This window comes from Mirounga leonina, unplaced genomic scaffold, assembly GCF_011800145.1.
Source record: "Mirounga leonina isolate KUSES-001 unplaced genomic scaffold, KU_Mleo_1.0 Mir_224, whole genome shotgun sequence".
NCBI classification, from domain to species: Eukaryota; Metazoa; Chordata; class Mammalia; order Carnivora; family Phocidae; genus Mirounga; species Mirounga leonina.
In genome coordinates, this window is record NW_023270615.1 from 12,924,252 (window position 1) to 12,938,586 (window position 14,335).

Sequence of the window (14,335 nt, forward strand, 5' to 3'; positions counted from 1 at the left end):
CTTGGTCCTTTCTTTCCGTTCTCGTCCAAGTGTCCCTGCGTCTTGTCCATATTGAGACTGCTTGCTAGTTCGCCGGGAACCTGGATATGGATAGAATTCCACGATAGCTTTTAAGTGAAGCTTGGAGAGCTAGGGTCCGCGATCCGAGATCGCGAGGGTTGTGGGACGCAAGTCTGGAAGGCACGCCGAGGCCCGCGTGCACTCAGCGAGGCCTGCTCTCCACCCCCCCCCCCCCCCCCCCCCCCCCCCCCCCCGCCCGCCCGCCCCCAGCGCGGCCTGCTCTCCCCCCCCCCCCCCCCCCCCCCCCGCCCCGCAGGCAACATCACGTGCAGCCCCGACGAGTTCACCTGCTCCAGCGGCCGCTGCATCTCCAGGAATTTCGTCTGCAACGGCCAGGACGACTGCAGCGACGGCAGCGACGAGCTGGACTGCGCGCCCCCGACGTGCGGTGCGCACGAGTTCCAGTGCAGCACCTCGTCCTGCATCCCCCTCAGCTGGGTGTGCGACGAGGATGCCGACTGCTCCGACCAGTCGGACGAGTCCCTGGAGCAGTGCGGCCGCCAGCCGGTGATGCACGCCAAGTGCCCGGCCAGCGAGACCCAGTGCGGCTCCGGCGAGTGCATCCACAAGAAGTGGCGCTGCGACGGGGACCCCGACTGCAAGGACGGCAGCGACGAAGTCAACTGTCGTAAGTAGCCTTCTCATCGCCCGGCCTGCTCCGCGCCCGCCCCGCGCGGCCGCCTGGACGGCTTGGCTGACCCGCCCCCGTCCTTGCCGCCCCCTCGCCCGCCCCCTCCCGCAGCTTCGCGAACCTGCCGCCCTGACCAGTTTGAGTGTGAGGACGGGAGCTGCATCCACGGCAGCAGGCAGTGCAACGGCATCCGGGACTGTGTGGACGGCTCCGACGAGGTCAACTGCAAAAATGGTGAGGGGCTCCTCCTGGGGGTGAGTCAGAGGACTGCCCGGAGCAGCCCCACCGATGGACTCCTCGCTTTTGTGTTTCTCTTTGTAGTCAATCAGTGCTTAGGCCCTGGCAAGTTCAAGTGCAGAAGTGGGGAGTGCATAGATATCGGTAAAGTATGTAACCAGGAGCAGGACTGCAGGGACTGGAGTGACGAGCCCCTGAAGGAATGTCGTAAGTGGAGGGGTTGCGTGAGCCCAGAGTCGGGAAGGGTCATGACATCGCCCCTAACTAATGCAGCGTGCACCCCGCGCAGTGCCTGCTCACGCTACGTTTAAGGAACCGAGTTCAGTTGCCGGGCTTCAGAGTGGCACTTTTAAGCCTTAGAAGTTGGAGCAGTGACAAACTAGCTCATAGCTTTACCTCCTTAAAGATAACCGATCAGCAATAGAGACACTTGACTCAGTACTTTAGCCAGCTGGTAACCTGCCAAGGAGATTGGGTTTACTCTCCCCCCAAACCCTCCGAGATGCGTATCTTGAAGACAGATTATTAGACCTTAGGAAAGTCACCGGTTTGACCAGACTAACTAGATAAGTTATTGCAAAAAGCCCAGAGTTTAAATGTTAACTGGGGCAAATATCAATTTGGAATAAGGTGTGGGGTAACCCTGGTCCCTTTCTATTTCAGATGTAAACGAATGCTTGGTTAATAATGGTGGCTGTTCTCACATCTGCAAAGACCTCGTTATAGGCTACGAATGTGACTGCGCAGCTGGGTTTGAACTGATAGATAAGAAAATCTGTGGAGGTGAGTCCAGGAGGGAGCCTCAGCCCTTGTGCAGGGGGGGTGGGGGGGCGGGGAGAGATAGGAAAGGACAGTATCTTGCTCTAAGTCATCTAGGCACAAAAGACTAATCCTAATTTCCCTCCTAGATATTGATGAATGCCAAAATCCGGGAATCTGCAGCCAAATTTGTATCAACTTAAAAGGCGGTTACAAGTGTGAATGTAGTCGGGGCTATCAGATGGATCTTGCCACTGGCGTGTGCAAGGCAGTAGGTAAATGGACTTGGACTGGTGTTGCTCTGGTACCTTTGGGAGTAAGTGCTTACCAAGGGTACAGCCAATGACCCCAAGAGTCAACTAAATTATGGAATTAAAGTAGTACAGCTCTTCCTCGACTTATGACGGGGTCACAATCTAATAAACCATTCTAAGTTGAAAATATCCCAAGTCAAAAATGCATTTAATATACGTAACCTACCAAATATCATTGCTTAGCCAAGCCTGCCTTCAGTATGCTCAGAACTCTTATGTCAGCTTATGGTTGGGCAACATCATCTAACACAAGCCCAGGAAGTGTTGAATGTTGAATGCCGCATGGAACGTATCGAGTACCGTACTGAAAGTGAAAAGCAGAACGGCTGTATGGGTATACGTGGGCGTCAGCGCATCGGCTGTTCACATCCTCGTGATCACGGGGCTGACCAGGAGCTGCGACTCGCTGCTACCACCCAGCATCGTGGGAGAACATCACAAGAGAGGATGGTAGCACATATCACTGACCTGGGAAAAGATCCCAACTCTAAATTCAAAGTGTGGTTTCTACTGGACGCAAACTGCTTTTTTACCATCATAAAGCTGAAAAATCCTAGGTCGAACCATCCTGAGTCCGGGACTGTCTCTTCTTGAGATCAGTAACTCCCAGTGCAGTATCACAGGTCAAACAAAAGAGCGTTTCCCTAGACACCTGCCTTGGTCAGTTTCTTTTGCATAGGATACCGTGAATACCTACCAGGTGCAGTCACTTCCTGCTTCCAAAACTTGAATGCAATCCCAGTAAGTAACTTAGTCAACAGCTGCTTAGAAACTGTTCTGGGCTGGTCAGCCACCCTACTGTTGAGTGTTGTGACCCCAGGACTGCCTTCTTGAACAGTGGGAAGTGTTTACAGTTCCCGGGGGCACGGACTGCAGCAAGCATCCTCCTCAGGTGTTTGGCGATGCCTTTACTTTTTAAGTGCTCCTCCTTTGGGAGGAGGAGACTTAGAAGGACCTTGCCTTCTTACCGTGAAACTAAATAAACCTGACTGCTATCTTGCAGGCAAAGAGCCAAGTCTGATCTTCACGAATCGAAGAGACATCCGGAAGATTGGCTTGGAGAGGAAGGAATATATCCAGCTGGTTGAACAGCTAAGAAACACTGTAGCTCTTGATGCGGACATCGCTGCTCAGAAACTGTTCTGGGCTGATCTCAGCCAGAAGGCCATCTTCAGGTAACTTCAGTTCCCTGCTTAGGGTCTCAGCCTAAGTCCTTGGTCTTTGGGAAGGTTTGGAGGAGTTTCTAGCGCCACTCTAGCATCTACTTAGCTGGGACTCTTAAATCTGGACGCTGACTGATTCTTCCACTAGTAAGTTACTATCAGCTCCTCACTGGAGACTAACAATTGTGTACGAAGGAAAAGGAGGCCGTAGCTATAGGATTATCGCAAAGGGCATCTTAGTTTCTCCTCTTGTCACCCCATTCTTTCTAGTTAATTGACAGCTTTTCACAGTGGCTACCCATAGAAATGGTAGTGACGGCGTTTTCTTAAGGAGAACTCTAGAAACTCAGATGGTATCTCCTGCAACCAACACCTTCACTTAGAAATGGGTCAGTCTTGCTTGTCGAGTACATACCAGCAGCTAAATAATGGACATTCTTAGTATCAGTAAGAAGCATAGTTAAATGATCTGAGTGGTGAGCTCTGGCGTTACTCGAGTTTCTTCTCAACAAAGGTGTGGACCATTTTGTAAACAGAAAGTCCATTCTCCAGGCTCTGATGGTGTCAAACTCTTAAATTTCTTGTGACCTATTCTGTTTCAGTGCCTCAATTGATGACAAGGTTGGTAGACATGTTAAAATGATCGACAATGTCTATAATCCCGCGGCCATTGCTGTTGATTGGGTGTACAAGACCATCTACTGGACTGATGTGGCTTCTAAGACTATTTCAGTAGCTACCCTTGATGGAACCAAGAGGAAGTTCCTGTTTAACTCTGACTTGCGGGAGCCTGCCTCCATAGCTGTGGACCCACTGTCTGGGTTTGTAGTCTGTTTTTTCTAGCCTTTTGGGTGCTATCTGCATATGCCAGGAGCTTTCCTCCTGGCTGAAACAGTGCTGAAATCCCAAGACTTACAGCTCCCCACAACAGAGAATTATCCAGTTCAAGAGGTCAGTGGTATCACGGTTGAATAAGTCCGCTCTCTTCCAGGCCCTCCCTGGCAGTATGAGCGCTGACTGACGTTAACGTGTTTGACTTGATGTGCACACAGAACCTGTATCTGAACCCTTATGGCCACCCAGCATCTATGCAAGTTATTTTTAATGTTTGTCTGAATGCTTTGTCAGGTTAGCTCCAGATGACCAAACCTAAGTACTAACACGAGTTGTGAGGATTTTTTGGTAGCTGTATTTCCTCAAAGCTTTCATCTAAATGTCCAAGTTGTCTGAAAGTCCAGTTGAAATAAACGGATCTCTCTAGCAACATTTCACCAAGAGGTTGCCCTAAATTGGTGCTAAATAATGTAGAAAAACATCTTAGGAAGTTGACTAAGCCTCTAGTAATGACCCCTGACCCCCGGGAATCCTCGCGAGAACAGTCAGCCAAGCCCCTCCGATAAAGCTTAACATATATTCATCTTTCACTCCTCTGAAAGAATTGGCCTTTTGTAAAGGAAATATATAACCTGTGACTGGGGGCTGAAATACAATTATCACACTTATATAGATTAATATAGTTCATAATAAGCTAAGCCTAGATTCTTAGTGTTAACTTTTGTTTACCCAGAACGTAATTTAGACCGTTACCTCTTACTGTTGGTCTTCAGAGTTTTCTAGTCATTCTTTAAATGTGTATCCAAAACTACAAGTTTATCCCTTCTAAACCACTGAGGCTTCTTTCTCATTTAATTCTTCCTAGCTTTGTGTACTGGTCAGACTGGGGAGAACCAGCTAAAATAGAAAAAGCAGGAATGAATGGATTTGATAGGCGGGCCCTGGTGACAGTGGACATCCAATGGCCTAATGGAATTACACTCGGTATGTCTGTCCTTCCTTCCTTGGCCACCAATCCAGTGGTCCCCGCAGCTTTCGCTTCCCTCCGTAGTTTATTCTGGACTACGGCAGACAGCTCCCATGGTTCCTTCGATAGCAGGAATTTTGGATGAGAGTAACTGAGCAATGCAAATCCAATGGTGGGGCCTTAACATATTAGATGCTCTGCCGTTACTAGCTTTTCTGTCCATTTGGGCCTAATATGGGACATAAATTCAGTGCATCTTGGGCCTTAGGAACTCTCACCCATCAGGGGAGAACAACATGCTCGCCTCTCTTAACACTCCTATAATGTGAATAACATATCTTAAGTCAGCTCCTTTGAGAATCCTAGGTCCTCCTTTAATCCCCCAGAGTGAGTGTGGGTACAGACCCCGCATGCTGCCTCGCAAGGCTTGTAGCACCCCTTTAGGAACCCATGCTGGAGAAGGAGCCATGAGAATAGAGTATCATATTCCCTGGATCTTTTCAGTGGAAACCAGGGCCGTGATGGCGTCTCATGAGCTGACAATTCTTTTCCTCCCCAGACCTTATCAAGAGTCGTCTCTACTGGCTTGACTCCAAGTTGCACATGCTGTCCAGTGTGGACTTGAATGGCCAAGATCGCAGGATTGTCCTCAAGTCTCTGGAGTTCCTAGCTCATCCTCTCGCGCTGACCATATTTGAGGTGAGATGTGTGTGTCACCTCTAAGTGTGGACCTCTGACTTACTAGAGCGCCTCAGGGGAGAAAGGACAGAACAGGAATGGGGCAAGGAGGAATGGGCAGAGGAGCATGACCCGAGGAACTGCTTTCACGTCAGACATGGGACAAATTCAATGCTCATTTCCTATAGCACTTGAAGAAGCCTGAACTTGCATCTCCAACAGTGTAACATCTAACCTCCCAGACCAGTGTTCAATAAATTTGCGCCATTAAATTGCCAGAAAATAACGATGACCTTAGATACGGACTTGTCTTCATCCTAGGTGTTCCTGCTAATTTGAGGGTTCTGTTTTAGGATCGTGTCTACTGGATAGATGGGGAAAATGAAGCAGTCTACGGGGCCAATAAATTCACTGGGTCAGAGCTGGCCACTCTGGTCAACAACCTTAATGATGCCCAAGACATCATTGTCTATCACGAACTCGTCCAGCCATCAGGTAACGGGAACAAGCACAGCCCTCCATCTGGAAGTCCCCTGTAAGGACAGCAGTGTGGTGTAGAACCTGCTTGGTTATCAGTGGCTCTTTAACAACTCAACTTGCTCTAAAATGGAACTTTCCCCTCCAGTCCCCTGCCTCAAACACGTCAAACATGGTGTTTTTTGTTTTGTTTTGATTTCTGACCTCCTAGTGAAGGAGCTTTCAGAACTTCAGCTCTTCCCTTTCTTTCCCACCCTCAGCATTCAGTCTTTTGTTCCAGGCTTTTCCATACCTCCCGGCCTTCAGTCCCTTGTACTAAGACTCTTGCACTGTCCTCCAAAGTAGCTTTTATGCCACCAACTTTTCCTACCTCCCCATCATGACATAGCTTCTCTGCAGATCCTCAAACACATCTATCTGGTCACACCAGCTCCTACTCAAAATATTTGACTGTTTCTATCTAAATGAAACCCTTCAACCTCCCTCTAGCTGGGTTCTGTAAGGCAGAGTGAAGACCAAGGAGGACATGCTCATCTCCTTCCCCTGAATCTTCACTCTAAGCTTTGGGCCTGTAATGGGTGCCTCCTACCCCCACCTGCTTCCTCACCACCCACCCGTTCCAGGCATAATCCGCATGCCACTTTCAAGAACTTTCTTTGGATCTGTGGTAGCCTTAGAGCATACTGCCTGTCCTTGTATTTCTTCTTCATCATATTGAACTTGAAGGTTGGACAGAGGAGACAAGTGTAATCTCCCTGGGAACAAAGACTCATGTCTCCAGCATCTAGAATGGGGCTTTAGGTATAGCAGGGACCACAGGACCTCTTTTAAAGGACTTTTGTCTCTGAATAGGTAAAAACTGGTGTGAAGAAGACATGCCAAACGGAGGCTGTGAATACTTGTGCCTGCCAGCACCACAAATTAATGATCACTCTCCAAAATACACCTGTTCCTGTCCCAATGGGTACAATCTGGCGGAGAACGGCCGGGAGTGCCACAGTAAGGCTTTTGACTTTTCAACCACCAGCAGGACCTAACAACAGGCAGCAGAATAAGACACTAGCCGTAAACCTAGCCCGGATGTTCAGAATTCTGCTTTCACCGATTCTTGGAAGAGATTTGAGAGTGTATCTGCTGCCCAGTGCATGCCAGGTTGCTCATGTCATTCCTTCACAACTGACTTCTCACCCACTGCCGCAGTGGGTGAGTCTATAGGTGACCACAGTGTGAACGGGACTATCCTGAGGTGTCCCAGTTAATCCCGTGACAGCACTGAGCTAGCCAACTTGCAGACAACTGAAGTCCTATGTTTTCCTCCAGAGAGACAGGCCACAGTTACAGGAAACCTCATGGCCCCATAGGGCGACACCGTCCTAAACTCACACTTACACCCACCTTATTTTCGTCTTCTGTTCTTAGCTTTTGAGTGAGTGGCAAATTAAATTCTCACGTTGTGAGCAAGGAGCTCCTATTGTGAGGTTTTTATCAGCTTAATACGGAGTCCCTGCAGGGACTAGCTTGGTTTACCGAGAACGTAATTGCAAGGCAATCTGACAGTAAGACTAGTATGTCTGATACTCTGTCCTCGAGAGCATTTCTGGTAACTTCCAGGACGGTACCGAGAGGGCTAAATGTGAATGTGTATCTTTTTGAATTGTCAGATCACAAATGCTGACTGTTCTGGCCCAAGTCTCGTGTGTCTCTGGTTTTGCGTGAAGACTTCCTTTCGGCTTTGACCCGGCAACTTAGCTCAGCGGTGACTTGTCTATTTCCCGTGGGGTTAAAACAACCTTTCGAGGGGTTTGTCTGGATGAAGCAGCTAGCCGCTCTGGAACCTTGGCCTTAACCAGGTTCTTGGTCTTTATAATTCAGGTTCTGCAGTTCCTGTGACTTACAGTGAGACAAAAGGTATCCACACAACAGAAATTGCACCAACTAGTGGACTAGTTCCTAGAGGTACTGGGCCCAGTACTGTGCACTGTGAATCTCAACTAACAGCCACACTCTTTGTATTTATTGCTTCCGTAATTCATGCAGACCCTGTAACCACTAGTTCTGCCCCTCGCTGGTAACCTACATTTCAGCTCCAAAGCCTGAAAGCCTGCAATTCTTCGCCTGACCCAACGTATGAAGGTTTCTACTAGACAACTCTTAGTGAAATAGCTATTCGAGCGTGTGACTTTCCAATCTTTCTAGACTAGTTGTGCCTGGAATGCAGTGCAGTAGGTACTGACCCGCAGTGATGGATGCCAGAGCATGAGGTGCTTCGCCCGATGGGTCCGTTTCTCAGTCTGAATTCACATCCATCTAAATTGATTCCTTTCATTCTTCTGTAGGGATCAATGTGACCACAGCAGTATCGGAGGCCACTGTCCCCCCGAAAGGCACCTCAGCTGCCTGGGCCATCCTTCCTCTCTGTAAGTACCTTCCCCACACATGTGGATAAACTTGTTAGACGCCCACCAAGTGGGCATTTCGAATCCATCTAGAGACACCCCTCCCACCGTCACAGTACTCGTGACCCTGATTACGTTCGCTCCCTCCCCAGCCTGGTACACTGAGTTGAGTCCATACCTTTCTCTTGAGTCATACACACTCAACTATTACATGAAAGGTGCCCATTGCACTCTACCTCAGGGGTGTTAGTCTGGCTAAATGCATTCCTTTAGGTAAAGAGCACTGTTTTCTTCCCCTTGGAAAGGTGTAGAATGCTTCATACAGAGGAGACATGCAAATGCTTAAATGCTTTCTTGAGGAGTTGTAGGACTTGTAGAGGGTAAATTAGAAATAGGTAAGAATCCTCAAACTCAGGGGGAAGAACCTCTAGAACAATTACTGGGTGTGGGGATTCTGAGTCCCTATGTGTGCCATAATGGTCACTTTGTCCTGGAACACTGAAGTCCAAACTTAGCAAACACACCTGGGGGACCGCTTGAAAAGCTCTCCAGAAAACTCTGAAATTTTCATTCAGTTGGCCTGCGCCGGGGCCCAGAACTCTCCACTTGCCCAAATGGATGTGCTGAGCTTAACACCAGTCCACAGAATAATACTTGATCACTGGTCTGAACTTGTTTCAAGCTCCTGGCCCATTTATAGTCTAACATCTAGTTATGCTAGCTTCCCACAACATGAAATTTTTATTAACGTCAAGTCTCATGGGTTCCTGAACATGACCTCTTTTTGTATGTTTTGAGACTAGACCCTGCTTAGTCACCTTCTCACTTTTTCTCAGTGCTCTTGGCAATGGCAGCGGTAGGTGGCTACTTGATGTGGCGGAATTGGCAGCACAAGAACATGAAAAGCATGAACTTTGACAATCCTGTGTACTTGAAGACTACCGAAGAGGACCTGTCAATAGACATTGGTAGACACAGTGCTTCTGTTGGACACACGTACCCAGCAGTAAGTCAGCTTTGGGTCTTGATACACCCTGGCTTGCAGTAGGACTTTCTGGAAAGGAGACCACTAACTCAAGCTATGGCTGCTTGGGCTAGGAAGAGCCATTAGGATCACAGAGCCACCAAATAGATCTGTGCCTGGAGATTAGACAGTCTAGCCTGTCAGAACACATGCCAGTCAGTTGATAAGCATCTGTCCCAGAAAGAATGACAAGTAAGTCAACCTAAGGTCATCACTACACTACTGGAGATATTTTTGGTTATAGAAACTAGATGTGAATAGTAGCACAAAGCAAGGGGCTCCTATTTGAATTGCCAAGTCAGCTGTCTCCCGGACACTTAGAAGTTTGCACATCCTATACAAGGGAACAGGGGAGTTGGCTTAAAGTCAGCGTATTGAGCAAGATTCCTTTAGCCATCATTACCAAATGCTTAAAAGTGGCCTATCCTGCCAACTGCAGCTAGCTTCCTTTCAGCAGGGGAGCTAGTCCCTTGTTCTTCAGCTGAAACCCAACTGGAGTATTTGGCCTTCACTTAGGGAACAGTCTGAACAAAAAAAAAGGGGCTCAGCGCTCCCTCTCAAGCTCTCTGGTGAAACAAAGAACGGTGGTCCATTCATGGCCCGCATGTGTCTTTTCCCCATTTTTCTCCAGGATTTACGATCATTCAGTGGAATGGCAGCATCAGCTCCACTATTTTCTCTCTCTCCCAAGTAGACACCATTGAATTCAAGTGAAAATGCACCAGTGACACAACTCAGTACTGCGTTAGATCTGACTTCCCTTCCATGTCCCTTCGGTCTCTGGATGACACACTCAAAAGCAAGGCCCATCGGAGAGACTGGAGTGAGTACCACCACTGAGTGATCACCACGCTCATCCTGTACTTTTTCTCTTCCACAGATATCGGTTGTAAGCACAGACGATGACCTAGCTTGACTTCAGAGACGAGTCTTGACCTCTGAGGTCTAAAACCAATAACCCTCCACTTCGGAATGGTAACCGAGCCACAATCTGAAGTCTTTCTTCCTCCAGTCTGGAAGAACATCAAGATATCTTTACATGGATCAAGCTTGTATACTTGACCGTTTTTATATTACTTTTGTAAATATTCCTGTCCACATTCTACTTCAGCTTCGGATGTGGTTACCAAGTATCTAACCCTTGAGTTTCTAGACAGTATTGCCACATCTGGCCAAATATGCACTTTCCCTAGAAAGCCATATTCCAGCAAGGACACCCACTTGTGCTATAGTGTATTCCATCTGTACATACATTGTATAGGCCATCTGTAAATATCCCAGAGAACAATCACTATTCTTAAGCACTTTGAAAATATTTCTATGTAAATTATTGTAAACTTTTTCAATGGTTGGGACAATGGCAATAGGATAAAACGGGTTACTAAGATGAAATTGCCAAAAAATTTGTAAACTAATTTTGTACGTATGAATGAAATCTTTGACCTCAGTGGAGGTCTGCAAAGACTGAGTGTTCAAACTACTGTACATTTTTTTCAAGTGCTAAAACAATTAAACCAAGCAGCTTAACCATGGTCTGTGCCTATTCCTCTAGGATAAACCTCTATCAGCAGCCTGAGTAATATCAAGCATTCTAACTAAATACATGAGCTAGATGATATAGATCTTGATGTTGTGTAACCAGGCCTATAAATTGGCTAGTTTCTCTCACAACCAAGTACTGAAAGAACAAGGTACCACTTAATATTCACTCCCCAAATATTTATTTTGTAAAAGAAGCTAGCTTAGCCTGTACCTAAAATTCCTCTTGTTTAGAGGCAAGTTCCTTTTCTAATTTGTTTCCCGATCTAGAAACCTATGCTAAGATTTCTAGCAATTCTGCTGCTTCATACTTAAGTCTCTGTTTTCCATGTTCTGTCATTATATGTAGCTCCAGGACAAGTGCCTTCTTGTCCTTGAGCTTGTCCTTGAGCAAAGCGTGTCCATCTTTTATAAGTCTACACCATCTACCATGAAGAGAGCTAGAGAGGTAACGGGTAGCGCCATTCTTGAACACTCTAAGGCAGTGGTTCTCAGTAGGGTTAACCTCTCCATCCCCTGGGAACTTGTTAAAAAGGCCCCTTCCCAGATCTGCTGAGTGAGGAACTTGGGGGGTGGGGTCCAGGAATGTGTTTTCACAAGCCCTTCAGGTGATTCTGATGTCAACTACAGTTTGAAAACCACTGTTCCAGCGGGACTTCATGGAGAATCTATCTTCTCATTTTGCAGTCTGGCTGGCAGAAGATCCTTCTGTGGACAACGTCTGAAATTTTTAGTATGAAGAACAGATAAGGAATTTGGGCAGAACAAATAGGAGCACAGGGCTTTAAATAAGTTTTCCATCAGATTGGCCATTACTACCTTTTTCTAAAGTCTCAAGATGTGAGCAAACAAGGGAAGACGTGAGGTTTGGAGCCCTGGGAAGATGCTCTAATTCCAAAAGGAGGTGGAGAGTCTGCTGTAAATGTGATTCCTCTTGGGACACACTGACCAGTGCAGGAGCAAGAGGATGAAGAGATGTTCTGAGTAGCTAAATGGATGGGTGGATGACGCCTATTCTACTTGCTCATGGAATATAAGTAAGGCAGCTGACACCTTGCTTGTGGCTCAGGTGGAGACCAACAATCTTAGATGAAGTTGCTTCTGCCATATTGTTTCATAGATACCCTGTTGTGATTTTGGTCAAATGGATGAAAGTGAAAGAATAGGCGTGGGCTTTTGTGTGTGTGTTGGGGGTGGGGGATGTATGCAAGTCTGGCATATAGAAGGAAGAGGCTATAGCTGTGAAGGAAGGACTCTGTGTTGTACATCTGTTGCTCCCTCTTCAAAAAGTCATTCCACTAAACAGGATGTGGTCTTCTGACAGAGTATCTGGAGTGCCCGTGTGATAAGTAGGTTAGCGTTCATCGTATCTCAACCCTGAAGGCCATTTGGTTGACCGGGACTTTGACCCTGCTATGATATAAACCCACCTATTTCTTTTTTTAATTGAAGCAATACAAAATTCCTACCTAGGAAGTTTGAAGATAGCAGTGTGTTCTCCCATTACAAGGACTGTATAGTATTAATTAACGTCAAGGCCCAAAGCCATAGTTTTTAAGAATAAAATCAAGCATTATTCTCTATCATCTTCTCTTAGATTCCAATTCCTACTATGTTCTTTTAAGTTCTAGGTCCCACTACTCCAATCTTCAAAGAGTATAAAGTATTTCCTTCTTTTCCCCTTGCCCTACCTTAAGTAGCCAAGGACAGAAACCCACCTTAAGAGTTGAAAAAAATGAAAACTAGATATTTCTACTGAAATAAAAATAGTTAACATAGCTAGTCAATTCAGCTTGTACTAATAGTTCATGAGGACCTAAATAAAACCTTGGGCTTTAGTATCCAAATAAGAACTGTAAGAATCCTACATGAAGCATACTGGTGTAAATTTGCTATATCTGTAGAGTTTACTAAAGAAGATGATAATTAGTTAAGAGGTAAAATAGGAAGCTTATCTAACACTAAAAGAGAGTGTTTGGAGTTAAATGTGTCACACAAAGTCACTGAACATGAGTCCTCCAGAGACTTTAGGAATTGCTACCCAGATTGATAAGCGATGAGTAAACAAATATGTAGCATCTGGTAAAGAAATCCAGCCAAGTCCCTGAGTCCAAATTTTCAAGTGACCTTTATAAGCTATCTATTTGGCAAGAAAGAATCCCAGTTGTTCAACCAGCTCCCTGAAGACATTCTTATAGCTAAATTAGACCCATGGCATCATCTTCAAGCCTACGGTGTTCTATTCTTGACAAACACAAGGCAAAAGAGAAAGAGAGAGAGAGAAGCTTCAACTTTGGCACTTCTGTTCCTTGTATCTTTGGAAGTCAGATACCCTTCTATAAAAGAAAAGAAAAAGAAGAAGAAAAAAATGAGAAGACAGGCTTTAAATAGCAAAACTATAGGACATTTAAAGAACTAACTCTTTAGTTTAATACTGAGAAATGGGAGAACTAAAGTATACCTTTTAACTATCCTCACCCCCAAAGCAAAAGATTCTGGTGGAGTTTTCTTTGTCATGTAGTGTAACTAGAGGAATTTCCTAGAATTCTTACCTGGTAAAGTAGTTTATGCTTTTGAACCCAAACGGAAGCTGGAATCCTTGATTTTAGCAGCAGGGAAACCTGCAAGAAGCATATGCACTTTTGCTGTGATAACTTAGGTCCAAGAATTTAGAATACAACCTGCTAATCTTGATCACTGAGTTCATCAGCTTCATCATCAAGTATCCAGCCTGCCTCTTTGGAAAAATTGGGAATTCTATGTTCATGTTTCTGCCATACCATGGACCTAAACTGTGGAGATTCAGGAATACATAGAAGTAGAAAAAGCCTTCAAATATACCTTGTTTCCAAATATAGGCAACTTTTGTGCATACACCATCCTTGTCTGCTTTCATAGATCAAAAGCTGAATCAGAGTTAGCAGTGGGGGTCCACAGGTATTAAGGAACAGAGGACAGCAGTGTCTCAACTCTCTATTGTATCTCCCAAATCCGTTGAGCATTTCCAAGCCTGGCTCATTCAAGAAACAGGGATGAAGTGGACCACTGACTGATAGTTCCCCTGTAAACCTACCACCCAGGGTCGTAGAAGCCAGCGTCAAACAGGCTGAAGGTGGGGTACAGGCTCTGCAGGGGACCCTGGGCACATCAATAGTTTTCTTTTTCATTGCGCTTAAGGGGAAAGTTAGATTGTCAGCAAGGAAGTTCCCAAGCATGGACTCTGGTGTCAGTCTTGATGTGGTCACTTGGGCAAGCT

At 46.2% G+C, this 14,335-nt stretch overlaps 1 protein-coding gene across 3 annotated transcripts in view; it reads left to right on the plus strand.

The window, feature by feature from the left end:
* The window catches only part of VLDLR (very low density lipoprotein receptor), a 29,896-nt gene extending 18,824 nt beyond the window's left edge, over nt 1-11,072 (plus strand). For 2 of the 3 annotated variants that reach the window (XM_035029131.1, XM_035029132.1), the window contains exons 6-19: nt 317-688; nt 803-1,135; nt 1,592-1,711; nt 1,837-1,962; nt 3,005-3,176; nt 3,767-3,985; nt 4,864-4,982; nt 5,525-5,664; nt 5,997-6,138; nt 6,973-7,119; nt 7,993-8,076; nt 8,457-8,537; nt 9,353-9,522; nt 10,421-11,072. In XM_035029131.1, the coding sequence (XP_034885022.1) occupies nt 317-688; nt 803-1,135; nt 1,592-1,711; nt 1,837-1,962; nt 3,005-3,176; nt 3,767-3,985; nt 4,864-4,982; nt 5,525-5,664; nt 5,997-6,138; nt 6,973-7,119; nt 7,993-8,076; nt 8,457-8,537; nt 9,353-9,522; nt 10,421-10,456 (2,261 nt within the window). In that variant the 3' untranslated portion in view covers nt 10,457-11,072. The remainder of the gene's footprint in view (nt 1-316; nt 689-802; nt 1,136-1,591; nt 1,712-1,836; nt 1,963-3,004; nt 3,177-3,766; nt 3,986-4,863; nt 4,983-5,524; nt 5,665-5,996; nt 6,139-6,972; nt 7,120-7,992; nt 8,077-8,456; nt 8,538-9,352; nt 9,523-10,420) is intronic. The other variant, XM_035029133.1, reaches the window with a different exon arrangement.
* The last annotated feature ends 3,263 nt before the right edge of the window (nt 11,073-14,335 follow it).